At 33.6% G+C, this 15,122-nt stretch overlaps 1 protein-coding gene across 1 annotated transcript; it reads right to left on the bottom strand.

Moving 5' to 3' along the window:
- Positions 1-1,823: 1,823 nt before the first annotated feature.
- Positions 1,824-14,328, bottom strand: LOC147079640 (uncharacterized). Its single transcript, XM_085961195.1, has 10 exons — positions 13,840-14,328; positions 11,774-11,892; positions 9,916-10,027; positions 9,658-9,822; positions 8,087-8,119; positions 6,063-6,175; positions 5,722-5,926; positions 2,805-2,861; positions 2,321-2,377; positions 1,824-2,106 (listed from the first exon to the last, which is right to left on the bottom strand). Exons 1-10 carry the CDS (start codon positions 14,326-14,328, stop codon positions 1,900-1,902), a joined length of 1,557 nt encoding a protein of 518 aa, XP_085817321.1. The 3' UTR covers positions 1,824-1,899.
- Between the last annotated feature and the right edge of the window lie 794 nt (positions 14,329-15,122).

The following is a 15,122-nucleotide window of genomic DNA, read 5'->3' as shown; positions in this document are numbered from 1 at the left end:
ATAGGAACGGTTATATACTAGTTTATTAATTACTGACCTTCAACTTTAAAGCATGGCTTGAAAAACGGCATCAATATAACTAGGTATCTAATGATTATCCGAAGCTCAGGAACAGTCGTGTTGATAGGTCAAAATATGGTAATATATTACATTAAAAAAGCGGCTTTTAAGTTATGTGGATTTCAATTAATTACCGCCAAACGCTTGAAGAGCATTAAATTTAAAATACAGGCATAATATGACCTTATTTTTGATTCATTCTAGAATTTATAATTTGGCTAAATTTTTCAACAAATTATTAGACTTAATGTTTTACTCATTTTAAGAATGGTTGATTGAAATAAATAATGTATATATTATTCAAATTACTAAATCACAGTAGTTCAACATGATTTAGTCTTATTTGTGTTTTTTTTTAAATTTAATCCTGTACACTTTAATGAAACTTATAAATATTAAATAACAGAAAATAAATCTCGTGATGAGTAAATACTATACGTTTTTTTGTAAATTTTTAAACTCTTTAGTACATAATTAGAACATTAAATGTTACCTAGATTTCTTATATAAAAATTACTTGGTATGGAAGAAAAATAGCTATGTGGGATAAATATTTCTCTTTAAAAAATAATAAATTTAACAATACATCTAGAAATGAAAGCGTATTAGTTAATATATCTATTAATCATTGATAAATCAGTCATTCATTATCTATTGAGACCCATGAGTGCATCATGCACTTAATTGGAGAAAAAATATAACAATCTAAATACAACTAATATAGGCTCTTACGATAATTATAAATTCTGACTTCTATAAATAAATTAGTGAACCCTTTAGAAACAAAAAATCTCTGGGCAGAAAACATAGTAACTATAGCTTCTATAAATAATTTAAACACTGGGAATAGAACATTATTAAGCAATAAATTATAACAAAACACGTTGTGAGTATTTTTGGAAATCCAACAATCAAACAATTATTATTATAATATTGAGCAAACATAACATTAATTATTCTAAATAATATTCACGATTTATTATAAATTAGTATGGAATAAGTCATAAATCACCAAAATAATGGAAGATCACGTAAGCCGTTTTCTGGCCAAATAATAAGTAAGTTTATGTAATGCAAGTATTACTTTGAACTCCAAGCTCCAAGAGCATCTATAGAAATCATTTATTTTTAATGATTTTTTATACATTTTAACAAGTAGTTATTTGCCTCAAACAATATTTTTTTATTTTACTATCAGTCAACATACAGTCTTATTTTTACCTTTTGATTCATTTTCACTCTTGTTACCTGTAAACATTAGTTTTAAATATTAAATAATCTCGTAAATAGTAAAATTTAACATTATGTAATTGTATATATTATTTTAATAAACTTTGGTTTGTTTGGTATAACTTGAATAAAAAATAACTGTGCTGCGATTGAATAAATATTTCTCTTTCAGTACTTAGTAATCTGATGGATAATAAATTTAATAATACATCTTGAAAGTCTTGCTGGTACATAATTATAATATTTAATAATTTATATCGTATATATCAGTCATATTCCGTTGAGATCAAAATTGAAAAAAATATACTTATATAATACAAGATCCACAAATTCTGAATTATTGTTCTTGCTTTGAAACCAATAATCAAACAACAAACCATTCAGAGATTGAAAAAAAGACTCTGAACAGCAAACATAGTGACTACAGTTTCAGAAAATAGTTTTTAACACTGGGAATATTAATATTATAATATTCAACAATCAAAGATTTTCAAATCCCATAATCATACAATATAGCCAACAATTTTTTATTATTATAATCATAAGTTTAAATAGATCAATTTGATTCAGATCAATTAAATCGGATCGTAAAAGATCATGTAAGCGGGTCTATTCGTCACGGGATATTTTTAATTTTTGAAAGTCAATGCCGTATTCAGCCAAAAGGTCTGTCTCCCCCTGCCTCGTAGGTGTGGGCTGGCCATCATCCTGGGTGAAATCCATGGCCTCATCATTAGGCTGTATGTCTGTCTCCCCCTGCCTCGTAGGTGTGGGCTGGCCATCATCCTGGGTGAAATCCATGGCCTCATCATTAGGCTGTATGTTGAAGAAAAAATGTATTTAGATATTTATATTATGAATAAAATGTCTAATTTAGAAACCAAATCTATTTTTATTCATATTAATAATTGCAATCACTAAATCAAGTAATAATGGTTTCGAAATAATATACTTTCTTTATTCAAATTGGTAGGCAGACTTTTTCAACGCAGACATGAAAATAAGAGACAAAATGGATTAAAACAATTACCGATTCACAAGTCGTCCTTGACGTAGATGGTTCATTCATATCATGACTGAATTGGGACTGTAAAAGAGACAAAAATATATTTAAAACATGACAAAATTCAGCATGAATATTAGAATAGGAATGTCTTCATTGTCACTGGCTTCACAAGTGCATATGGGTATGGATCTTGACCACCAAGATATCTCTCCACGCCTGCCTACCCTGTGTGGTTATCCAGATTTTAAGACCTCGTATGGTGGTGTCTCTAGGTTATTTCACCTTGGGTCTTCCAATTTTTCATTTTCCTCCGGGTTTGTTATCATTAGAATTTACTTTGCCTCCACCGTTACCACATGACCCACCCATCATAAGCTTCCCGTCCCGCCTTAAAAAATTGTGTTATTCTTGGCTCCATAAAGCTCATGAGCTGGTATGTAGACTCTTCAATCTCTTTACAGTGTAAATATAAAGATAACAGACAAACTGAATGTAAAAAAATATTTACCAATCCAGGGGTGGCCCTTGATGTGGACGGTTCATTCATATCATAGCTGGACTGGGGCTGTTAATCAGAAATAACTATGTTTAAAAAGACAATATGACGAAATTCAATATGACTATTAGAAAAGGAATGCGTATAAATGGTGTAGTGCAGTGCTTCTCAAACTTTTTCTTACCACAGGCCCCCCAAATCGGAAAATAAAAATAAAAACAAGGAAACCCGGGTCGCAAAAAATGATTTAAATGCAATAGTACAAAACTTAAAGGAGTTTGCGGACCTTGGACCTCTCGGGGGAGTCAGTAAGCCCTAGAGAGCGCATCCCCAAATAATAGATAGGGGAACACTCTTCAGATAATTAAGGGTAAGAGAAAGAAAACTTCGCCCATGGACCAACAGATCTGGCCCTCCAAGTTGGGGGCTGGGCAGAGGGATAACCACCCAATACACTGGCCGGATAACGGAGAGCTCAAAATTGGACAACATGTCATATACTACAGCGGAAACTCAGATGGCAAACATATATTTGGTACAGGTTTCGTGGTTACTCCCACAGAAGCTACCGAGAAGAATGAGAAAGATGATTTTTACGATCTTCTCGAAGCCACTTATGATAGATTTCCAATGTGTATGCATTAGATGATTTTAATGCAAAACTTGGTAAGAAAACTGCTTATAAACCATATATTGGATAGGAAAGTCTGCATGACACAATAAACAAGAACGGAAGGAAGGTGGTTCTATTCTGCAGTGCAAAAAACTTGATTGCACGAGTTTCCCTCACAAAAGTATCCACAAGGAGACCTGGAACTTCCGGGGATTGCAGAACTTCCAACCAGCTAAACCATCTTCTTATAGACAGCTGACACTATAAGGGTATAGAAGATATTCGAAGCCACAGAGGTGCTGATTGTGATACTGACCACACTCAATCAATAGATACTTTTCAACTCTTGCGAAAACAAGTACCAGGTCGACAAGGCGGAAATCTATAATCGATTTCAACCACTGATGGGGTGCTCGGAATCTTGAAGTGTTGAGAGGTGGCAGCGGTTAAAGGAGAACATCGGACAGGCTGCAGACTTTAATTGGAATAGCACCCAATAAAAAAAAAACTCTTGGTATGACAATACATGATGGCTCTGTCGGAAAAATGAAGAAGACAATGGTGCCAAATAACGATATTCAGAAAAAGCTAACGGGGTTTGGAAGTATCTGAGATAGTGCAAAAGAATCCGTATCAAACGCCACTTTGAACAAATGGAGAAAGAGGTAAAAACCCATAACATAAGAACATTCTTTGCAGGAGTGAATTTTGATGATTTCAGCCCCTAACATCACAAATCAAGAACCAACAAGGGCAGATTGTGGCGGAATTACTAGGAGCCTTAAGTTATATGAAAAGTAACAAAGCATCTGCAATGACTGTATTTCCAGAGAACTACTCAAGCGTGGAGGTGAGGCTCTCCTCGATGCTTTGCTGGAGTTACTTCAGCAAATTCGGGAAGAGGAAAGGATACCAGATGGATGGAGGAGTCACAGGTTTGTCCAATCTTCAAGAAAATAGACCAACTTAATTGCACAAATCTGTTCTACTAACTGCATATAAAGTGCACTAAAACAGCATTTTAGAGCGTTTATTGCCTTATGCGAAAAATATTATTGGGGACTATCAGCGCAGACTCCACGAAAGAAACCACAGCACTACAGATCAGATTATCACGCTATGACAGATACTGGAAAAGAAATGAAAATACAACCAAGTTGTGCACTGTCTCTTTGAAGATTTTATAACTGCATATGAATAGAGAAGCTCTTTGAAACATATTGAAAGAATTCCAAATCCCAAGGAAGCAGATATGGTGAGGGTGTACACAGAGGGATCCAAAAGCAGGATACATATACAGGGGGATGTATCGGAATCTTTCGAGGTGACAGCTGGACTGAAGCATGGCAACACCTTATCGCCTATTCTTTTTATACTTACTCTAAAGAAAGCTCTAAAAGCAGAAGGCGGAGCAGTATTAGGTTATGCAAACACATATATGCAATATTTTCACTCTTCTGGAGGATGCGGTGAAATGAATATATCTAAAGGTTAACATTGAGACGATCAAGTACTTAAAAGCGTCGAGGAAGAATAGACACCCAGGAAAATTTTTGTTGTATAACTCAGCATTCGAGAGCACCGCTACTTTCAAATACTTGCGAACCAACATCTCCCAAAAGAACGAGATGAACCTAGAACTTGCCAGTAAACTAAAGCTGCATTTAAACCAAGCGAGCAAATGTTTGTTCTTCCCCCACTCTGGTGAAATTCTCTTGACGTAAACGCTTTTTGTTGAGCGAGCATAAGAATTTCGCTGGAGTGGGGGAAGAACAAACATTCGCTCACTTGGTCTTAATGCGGCTTAAAGAGTGGAAATGCAGTGTTCTTCGCACTGAAGAATTTATTCAGGTCCAAGCTAGTCTGAAAAGACAAAATTTCAGGTATACAATGTGGCTGTGAAACCAAACGGGTATGGGTGTGAAACCTGGAGCCTAATGCAGAAACAAGAGAAGGCTATCCAATTATTCGAAAGCAAAATTCTCCAAAGAATACTTGGACCGATCAAAGCAAACAAAAAGTGGCACATCCATACGAATAACAAGGTATACAAACAATTTAAGACCAATATAGTCAACGTCATGAGGACGTGAAAATTCAGATGGGCCGGTCACGTTGTTGGAGGAGATACGTGGATAACGCCGAGAGGGATGCAGAGAGACTGAATGTCAACGACTAGAGAGAGAGAGAGAGAGCTCGGGATAGAGACATCTGGAAGACGGTTGTGCAGTCGGCCATGGACCTGAATGGTCTGTAGCGTTTTTTTTTATTATTGAACTATTGATTAACTATAATTTAATTGATAATAATATTTACCATTGGTATTATGACACATAGAGGAGAAAGCCACGGAGGTGGAGATCCAAATGACAATTCAAGCCTCGAGTCTGAAGTACTTTGTGTGGGAGTAGCAGAGAAATCTAGCGGCTGGGTCATGAAGTCTGACAATGTTCCTGAAATATCCTGCATCTGGGAGGTACTGGGTAAATTCAAGTCATCATTAGAGAAGCTTGAAGATGGTCTGCAAAGTATGACACAAACTTATCATTGTAAATATGTAAATTAAAAAGAATATTGCTAGACTGCATAATGATCCTCAGATTACATTGATATGATTGTACAATGAATGCAGTTTGGACTGTAAATTCATTAATTACCTGGATCGACTTCTCTTCATTTTTAGAATGGATCTGGCATTTTGTGAAGTTGTCCCAATGCGAGATTTCATATTTTGGAAGACTTGCTTAACCTCACGACCGCCTTGGCGAATCTATAAAAAGAAATTCATTTCAAAATACATAATTTTACTAATAATTCATAATCTGGGTGAGATTTGAACTCTCACTTTTCACTCTCCTGGCGAATGCTCTTATCCTTTGAGCAATTGACGCCTTATGACTCATGCAAAAATTAATTAATAAATACAACGCTATTGAAGGTGTATCAAACTTCAACAAGGAAAGGCAACTAACTTTATGATTAAGTCAAAGTAATAATATTACTAACATGACTTTTGGATGGTGAAAATCAAATTTACTATTGCCGATAATTAAGCAATCTGATGGATACAGGTTGTTTTTTTTAAATAGGTATATTTCTGAGGTGTTCCGAATTAATAATACATGTCACTATATTCAGCCCTGAATGCCCTACCTACAGCCACATGGCCAGAGATTAAACACGATTACGACAGTTTCACTCAGTTTTTAATCATCGAGTATCGACTTTTTATTGAATAGTGTGTTCAATAAATGTTACATTCTCAAATGTTGTGATTTGTTTGCTGAATAAAAAAAATAGTTTAAAACAATTTTATTAGTAAGTGCAAGTGTGTTAAAACTAAAATTTTGAGCAAATCTGATGTCCGCTATGAATCAAAGTAATTGGTACCTTAATTCAAACCACAAAAGCCAATTGACAAAATCAATGGCATTTTCAGATATATCAATAGTCGCTAATTTCATTGTAATTAGGTAGGACGCAGGTAAAGCACATTGGCGCGAATCCGATGTATGCAGGGTTCGACTTGCGCCCGGTGACATATATTTTTTTTTTATTTAGTAGGTATATATATAATTTTTAATTTTGCCTCTACGTGCTTATCTCTCCCATGGGTACTCCTAAAGTCATGTAAATTCAGTCAAAGTCAGTTTAAGTGCATGACAACCTCAGTCTTGGGTAACTGCTCCCGAGACATTTTCAGTCATGAAAGAAATTGATGCTTCACAGCAAACGTAAGGTCCCGTGATATGCCCAATTAAGACTGTGTGTTGTACGGGGTGGTGTGGTTTGGTTGAGCCTTAACTTCAATGGTAGGTATATCGTCACTGCATAGTCAATTTATCGTATGTGACGTTTGGCACATTCTGAGATAATCGAAAAAAACTGTTTTAAAAAATAACTAAAAATATTTCGTTACAATTTTGTCTCTTTATTTGGAATCATCACCCTGAAATTGCATCCGAGGCTACTGCCGGCCCCCTGAATTGTTCCAGCGCCTCCCAAGGGTCCCACTTTTAGAATCACTGTTATAGACGAATTAATAGATTCTTTGATGTTTATAAAACATCAATACTTACTTCAAGTTCTTAAAAGATGATTGCAGAAGGCATTTTATCAATAAATATTGATATATGTGGGTGTTTTTAGTTAAAAACCATGACTTTGTTCACGTAAATGTACTGTAAAGATCTCTCAAAATTATCGACAGTGAAGATTATATCGGATGTGCCTTGTGCTACGGATTTTAAGCGAAATGAAATTATCAGATGTGCAACTTTGCTCACATACGACTAATTCAGATGCATTTTTAGAATAGCTGCACATATGATTTTTTTAATATAGTATTCATGCTGTCTTAGATTTTTTTTTTAAATATAAGCATACGTTCAGACCGTGGAGAAAAAAAATCTGCTTCGAGTGATATGATTAACTCATTTTGACCAAAAACTGCACATTGGTCATATTGAATATGCAGCGATGATATATTATTATCTAAGATGTTTTCAAATGATTTAAATTTAAATATTGGTGGAAATACCATAGAAAAAATGCAAATTGAAAGCAGTATTTATTAAAATCAAATTAAGCAGTTGATTGTGAATCGTTTTGGATTTAAGAAATTGAAAAAAATTATATTAGTACCTGTTGGCTGTACAAAAAATATTGACATTTGACTTACCGATTCTACCGCTGTCTCGATGGCCGGTTGAGTCTGAAATTAAAATAACAAGACGCAGTTTTAAATCAACTAATAATTTTATTATAATTATAAGACACCCGTGTACATAGCATATCATATTGTATCATTCAAGATATGGAAATAATTCTGCCTTTGAAACTCACAATGTCTACGATATATTGATTTCAAATTAGATAAGGTTCACTTCAATTATAAAGGTGGGAAAAAAAAACTTTGATGTATTGGTGTATCTTTCAATGAAATAAATGATATTGTAAACAGTGAAATAATAAAATCATTTGTTTTCTCCAAAGATCTTGTTCTAGTTGATAACAGTGTAAAAACTGAAATATGTACATACAGTAAAACCTCGTTAATATGTATTTCATGGGACCGAAAATCGAAAAAAATCGAATTACAAAATATGAAATGTATGGGGCACAAATATTAAAATTTTGAAAAAAAAAATTTTTTGATTTTTATTAATTTGGTTTCCGATCATAGATGTGCCTAACAAATTGAGTCATAAAATGTCAGGATTATTTTTATTACCTTCATAAAATAAGTAATTTTTGATGTTTTAAGAAAAGTCCGTCACAATTTTCAATGACTGGCTCATGAAATAGTGTACTTTATTACGATTTATTGAATATTTTTATATGCCAGGACTCTGAAATTATTTCGAATTACGAAATTCGAATTAAAGGTATGGTTTTATATGAAAATAAAGTTCAAGGGACTTTTTTTTCGCGAAAATTTCGAATTACGGCAAATTTCGAATTATCAGTGTTCTTACTAACGAGGTTTTACTGTATTAAGGTTAAATTTACGGTTCAAACTTGACGACCAGGGTAGATGACAGCGACAAGTGAATCTACTACATAGGGATGTACTGTCTCAATCGAACTGATGTGTTGCAGCATGACGATACGTGACATTACAGCTCCGAGAAAAGTAATGTTGTCTGTTATGTCTCAGTCGCTGGGTTTGAATGGTTAGCTGTATATTTTATTTGTAGAATTTTAATTCAACTCGATCACTATGGTTGACAATGACGCTATAATAAATTATGAAAAGCGGGAGCAATTATAAACTATACGGATGTATTACTATTTATATATTATTATATTAATAGTAATACATCCGTATATATTATTGATTTTGAGTAGTTCAATTGTCATTACTAAATCGTCAATCGAATAATATTAGAAAGCATATTAATTCGATATGTGATCAACTAGTGACAGAAGAAACATCGATGCCTGGACTTGGTATAGAAGATTATAACTTGGAAATTATCAATCTTGGTAGCGTTGAGAGACTGTCACCCACCACCCGTCATCATCGGATCACTGAAAGTCGGAGGCTCTCATTCAACCAAATATAAAACCAGGCCCAACTCAATATCAAGCCAAATATTGCCATCTAAGAACCAAGATCCAAACTGTAGAGCATAGTAAAATTATTTTGAACGTTAAGAGCTAATCGTAATTACGTTAAAAATTTATAACTTTACGAATAATATATTATTATATTTACAATATACCCAAAAAGGTTAACGATAAACTCACCCTCTCTCTAGCACCTCGCAGGAGATTTATAGCAGATGATGGAATCCGTCTGCCACTATCTATTTCAAAGTTCACCGAATGCTGCCAAATGGAATATTCAATTTCCACATCATCATTAGAGCGATTGTCGCCATTGATGATACAGGCCAGACGCTCATCAATGAACTGAAAGTCAAAATTCACAATGTGTTAGCCCAAGAAAAACAATCCTTACCTATTATAAGATGACAAGAGTAAAATATATATTTATGAGAGTACCTGCTTGAATATTTTTGTCCATAATAGCAGTATTCTGAAGTCGCGCATAGAAGAACTCTTGCAACCGCCAATGAAATGATCCGTGTCAAAGACTAAATTTCCATCAGTAATCCTGAAAAACAAAACGAAACAGTACTTTATTTTAGACTGATCGCAAATTGGTAAACCTCCACAAGATTAAAAAAATAGGGAGCAAGAAAGCTGCAGAAGAAGTTGGAGATATATTGTCGCTATAGGATTGGTTTGTCGAATATCCGTTTTTGTCGAAATCGACCTTTTAATGCAGAATGTTTTTTTGTATCTAAATGGACCAGAACCATCCTTTTCTTTAAATTACTTTGTAATGGTAATGAATACATCATTCATATGCTGTAAAACAATTTAAATATCTCCATGTATTTAAATACAGGATTATAAAATTTGTTTTTCGTCTCCTGAACATTTGGTCTATTCGACAAACCAATCCTACAGCGACGATATGTATTAAGCAATAGTATTTAGACACATTGCAAACGTACAGTACAGTATAGTACAGGGGTGGCGAACCTATGACACGCGTGCCACCAGCGGCACGGAGATAAGTTTGCATGGGTTGCGAATGTTTCATTTTGAAGAAAATAAATATTACTATTTTATATACTTATTATATTTAAAAAAATATTTTTTTATAAAAGAGTTTCACAAATAAATATATACTTACTTAAGTACTTACTCATATATAATATTAAAAAATAATGACGACATAGCCATGCATATTTTCTTCAGTTTTTCAAATTATGTTTAGGTACCTACCAATCGATGCGTAAACGGAAATGACGAAATTCATACATAAATAATGACAAATCGCATTCTATAAAAAATTGCAGGCAAATCATTTTAAAGAATAATCATTACGTTTAATGTAAATATACGATTGCATAGGTCGGTCCTTAGGATCAGGGAATTAAACTTAAAAATATGCAATCAACAAACCTTATGAAATTAAATATCGGCAGTCATTCAAATACAATAACTGCTAGTTATTTTACCTCAAATATAATCTCTAAAAATGGAAAACCGCTCAGTGATGGAGAATATAATATGAAAAGAGAGTGGTTTAAATGCTTCCACGATGTCTGAGTAATTTGAAAACAAGGAAAATATATTCAAAGAATAAAAAAGATATTCCTTCGGCTAGATATACGGTGAAAGATAGAATACCAATAACTGAATTGTAATTTTTAAACCTTTTTAATAGAATTATTAGCTATTTTTTTGAGAAAATTAAAAAAAAAAATTTCACCATAAAACTCCTTGGCACGTCGGACAGTTGCTATACCGAACAGGTATTTTTTCAGATGAATTAAAATGGTCAGATGCAAAGAAACAGATGTTCTATTGATAAAAAATCGGAATCCATTCATCAATTCAACATGATTTACTCATGTGCTGAATTTTACCAATACATTAACCAGCAGAAAGAAACTCTTCAGGAAGTAAAATCTTCAGCCAAGATTAATAGGCGAGTGTCAAGAAAAATATTTTTTAATATTTCTATTTTGATAGATAAGTTTTTTAGTTTAATTTATGATTAATATTAAAGAAACAAACTTTACAAATATTGGACTAAGCATTTTTTAAGGTTGTCCTGTATTTTGCTCCTAAATCTCGACTTTCTTATTTCACGTGGTAAAAATCCCGATTAGGTAAAATAATTATCTGGCAATGCCGGCCTGCGGCTCAAAAGAGTTAAGAAACCCTGGCGCAATCGAACAAAATTGCCTGTCGATTATTAAATTACAGCGTAGAGCTGCAAGCAATATGCTAACCTATGAATCAATAAAAGTATTATTAAAAAGAGAAAGATAGTTATTGTTACCTGATAGCGGCATTATATCCTCCAATAATTTGCACGACGGCCTTCAGAAAACTTCTCGATAATGTATCTGTACCCTCAATAGACTCCTGAGACTGGATAGATCGGTGCAATGACAATTGCTAGAAATAACAAAACAATGTTTTCAAAACAGTGGGAACACTTTTTAATCGTAAATATCTTATTTCAAATTTAAATGGCAGACAATCATAAAACAACAATAATATGGTATTTCAAATTCATTTTAGTTTATGTTTAGAAAGCGTGTTATTTTAGTATCATAATGAAGATGGGTTCAGCCCAGCAGAACAGCTGTCAAAATAAATAAATAAATAAATAATTATCGTAGAATTAACAAAAAACATTGTTTTAAACCCATTATAATGGAGTTTTACCACATCAACGCCGTTCAAATAATATAAAGAAATTAAATTCAGACAAATGAGTAAAGGTAGCCATATACCAGGGATGGCCAGTACGTCGATCGTGAAGGTATTTTTGGTCGATCACGGAAATAATAATATATTATACTATTTCTTGTTACTATGTCTTGAGTCAAAATTACTCGATGTTCCAGCTTTTAAAATCCGCTAGTTCTTATCTCTTCTCTTATATATCATTATTAAGAAATACACTCATAATGTAAATTCCTACCCTTGCAGTTTGACGAGTCGGTAGATTACACGGATATTGCACGACTATGGATTTTTATTCAATTGGTTTTTAAAGACATGTTTGCTTCAGAAGAATTATTAACAGTTTTACCATTGGAGGAACAATCCCAAATAGAAGATATATTTAATGCATTTAAGTCGTATATTAATCGTTCTGTATTTCCTATTCATAAACTAGTATCGGTATCGACTGATGGAGCTTCTGCTATGGTTGGGAATTATGTTGGGTTTATTACTTTATGTAAAAATGAGGAAACAGTACCCACTTTTATCAGTTATCATTGCATTATACACCAGCAGGCATGGCTCCCACAAGGTCTGACAGGGCTCTAGCCTGAAGGGAACCCGGCGCAGCGGGTCGACCAGTTAAGTGAAAAAAACACAAACCACAAATTGGCTCGAATAGTAAAAAAGTCGCGGCGCTATTTTCCTCAAGGAATATTTACATTTTAAAATACATGGCTGTGCGATGCAATTTGATGTGATATGATTAGTGATGTAATTAAATGATAATTCATGTATAGGATTTATTTTAAGTATGTTTCCTGGCGAAGGGTTGCATGTTACTTGGCTACCACAAAATTTCTAATATTCGATATACAGGTAAATTGTGTAACTATGTCGAAATTACAGTTAACCTTTTAACAGCCCAGCTGAAAGTACTAGGTATACTCCCCAGGGCCCAGGAATTAATTATATTATAAAAAAATTAAAAGAATAGTGAAAAGTCCAATATAATGCACTTACATATATGAGACCTCCATTGAAGTTCGGCGAAAAAGTTTTTCATACACAATTTCGTGAAAATGTCTGAAAATTTTCAGGTATGGTAGGGTTGTCACAACACTGCACTTACAAGAATTAGTTGATTTTTTTTTTTTTTTTTAATATAAGTATTTTGAAAAATAAATTTTATAGTATTTTTGTAAAATGTCACCATAAATACTTATAGCACTAAGAAGTATACTAAACACATTAAAATCACTAAAAACTTTCTTGTGTATGGAAAATTTCGAAGCACGGTTCAAAACACAGAGCAATGTCGCATTGCTTGCACAAATACCTAGTTTCTTTCCGTCTTTTCTGATTTTTTGTATTGGCACATACATAACATCTTCTTGCCGCATTAATTTTATTGTTAGTAGGTGGTATTTTACCCAAAAAATGTCTTTCTGTTAGCCTAGAGGGTAAGGGTGCTTTTCGCTTCAAAAGAGTTTTTGGTTCTAACTTATGTTTTTCAATCAGTTGTCCGATGACTTTCAATTGAAATTCACCCAGCGGTTGTTTTTTTCCAGTTTTTTGTTGGAACAATACATGGGCATTCAGCAGAGATAAATCTATCAAATGGAAAAAATGTTTTTTGTACCATTTGACAGTTTTTCTTGTCGAATTTACAGAAGAAATTATCATATCACTACGATCCACAGCACCCATGTTTTTATTGTAATCAACAATGCATTCCGGCTTGGAAATCGGAATTTTAGTCTTATAGTCTACTTTTCCAGTAGGTTTGAAAGTATTGTTGTGAATTGTGGACAACATTGTAACATCCTTTTTATCCTTCCACGCCAAAGCCATAATTTCGTCAGTATGGAATGTATCGGTTTCCCCTTTTTTCAATTTCTTAGTAAATTTGGGCATCCCAATTCTGTTTCTCCTTACGGTTCCACAGGCATTCGTCCGGTGATCATAAAGATACTTGAATAACGTTGGGCTGCTGTACCAGTTGTCAATGTACAATGTATGCCCTAGTTCCAAGTATGGTCCAAGCATCGTTACCACCACGTTGCCCGATATACCGATGTAATTATTTTTCTCAATTTCAGTTTGTTTTCCGGTATAAATGATTACATCTAAGACAAAACCAGTTTTGCAATCAGCCATTACAAAATTTTTTATTCCGAAACGACTAGCCTTCGTCCTGATGAATTGGCGGAATAAAAGTCTGCCTTTGAAAAGGAGAAGACTCTCATCAATACATATGTTCTGATATGGACACATGTACTGCTTGAAAGAAATTTTCAGTTCCTTCAGGACCTGTCTAATTTTATCCAAAAATGTCCATTTCGACAAAAATGTCCATATCCTAAATGTCCATTTCGAGTGCATCCGAAGTCAAATTATCAGCTTTGCATCCCGAAACGTTAGCATCGAAGGAAAATGCGCGTGGCTCAAACATATCCGATTTCCACTCAAATGTCGGTCTTTCAGTGGATTCCGGTGTGATAATTTCACTTTCATCGACTTCCAAAGTTTCCTCAAGTTCGACATCCGAATCATCACTTCCATCGTCTTCAGATTCAACTGTTTCGATAAGGTTATCGATTTCACCAACTTCGTCGATCTCATCCATTTTGAATAATAAAATTTGTAAAACTAAACTCGTAAATAAAACACTTTGTATACGCAAATCGAATCCGAAATACAAATAAAAAATAGTCACAACACTTAGTTCTTTGTCAATTTCTATCTAAAAACATCGAAAATCTTTCTTTTCATTCAAGTTTAGTAGGTAAAATCTAAAACAAAACTCGTAAATATAACACTTTTTTATACGCAAATTGTATATGAAATATAAATAAAAACACTTGGTCACTCAATAGAAATTAAATTTCAATGTAAAAACATTGAAAACATTCCAATTATAACGCAAATCTGAATAAGAAAGCATTCCGAAT

Source organism: Rhyacophila brunnea, unplaced genomic scaffold, assembly GCF_057557595.1.
Source record: "Rhyacophila brunnea isolate RB1 unplaced genomic scaffold, BYU_Rbru_1.0 scaffold_1, whole genome shotgun sequence".
NCBI lineage: Eukaryota > Metazoa > Arthropoda > Insecta > Trichoptera > Rhyacophilidae > Rhyacophila > Rhyacophila brunnea.
The sequence above is the reverse complement of the archived record's forward strand: the minus strand, read 5'-3'. Positions and strand labels throughout refer to the sequence as shown.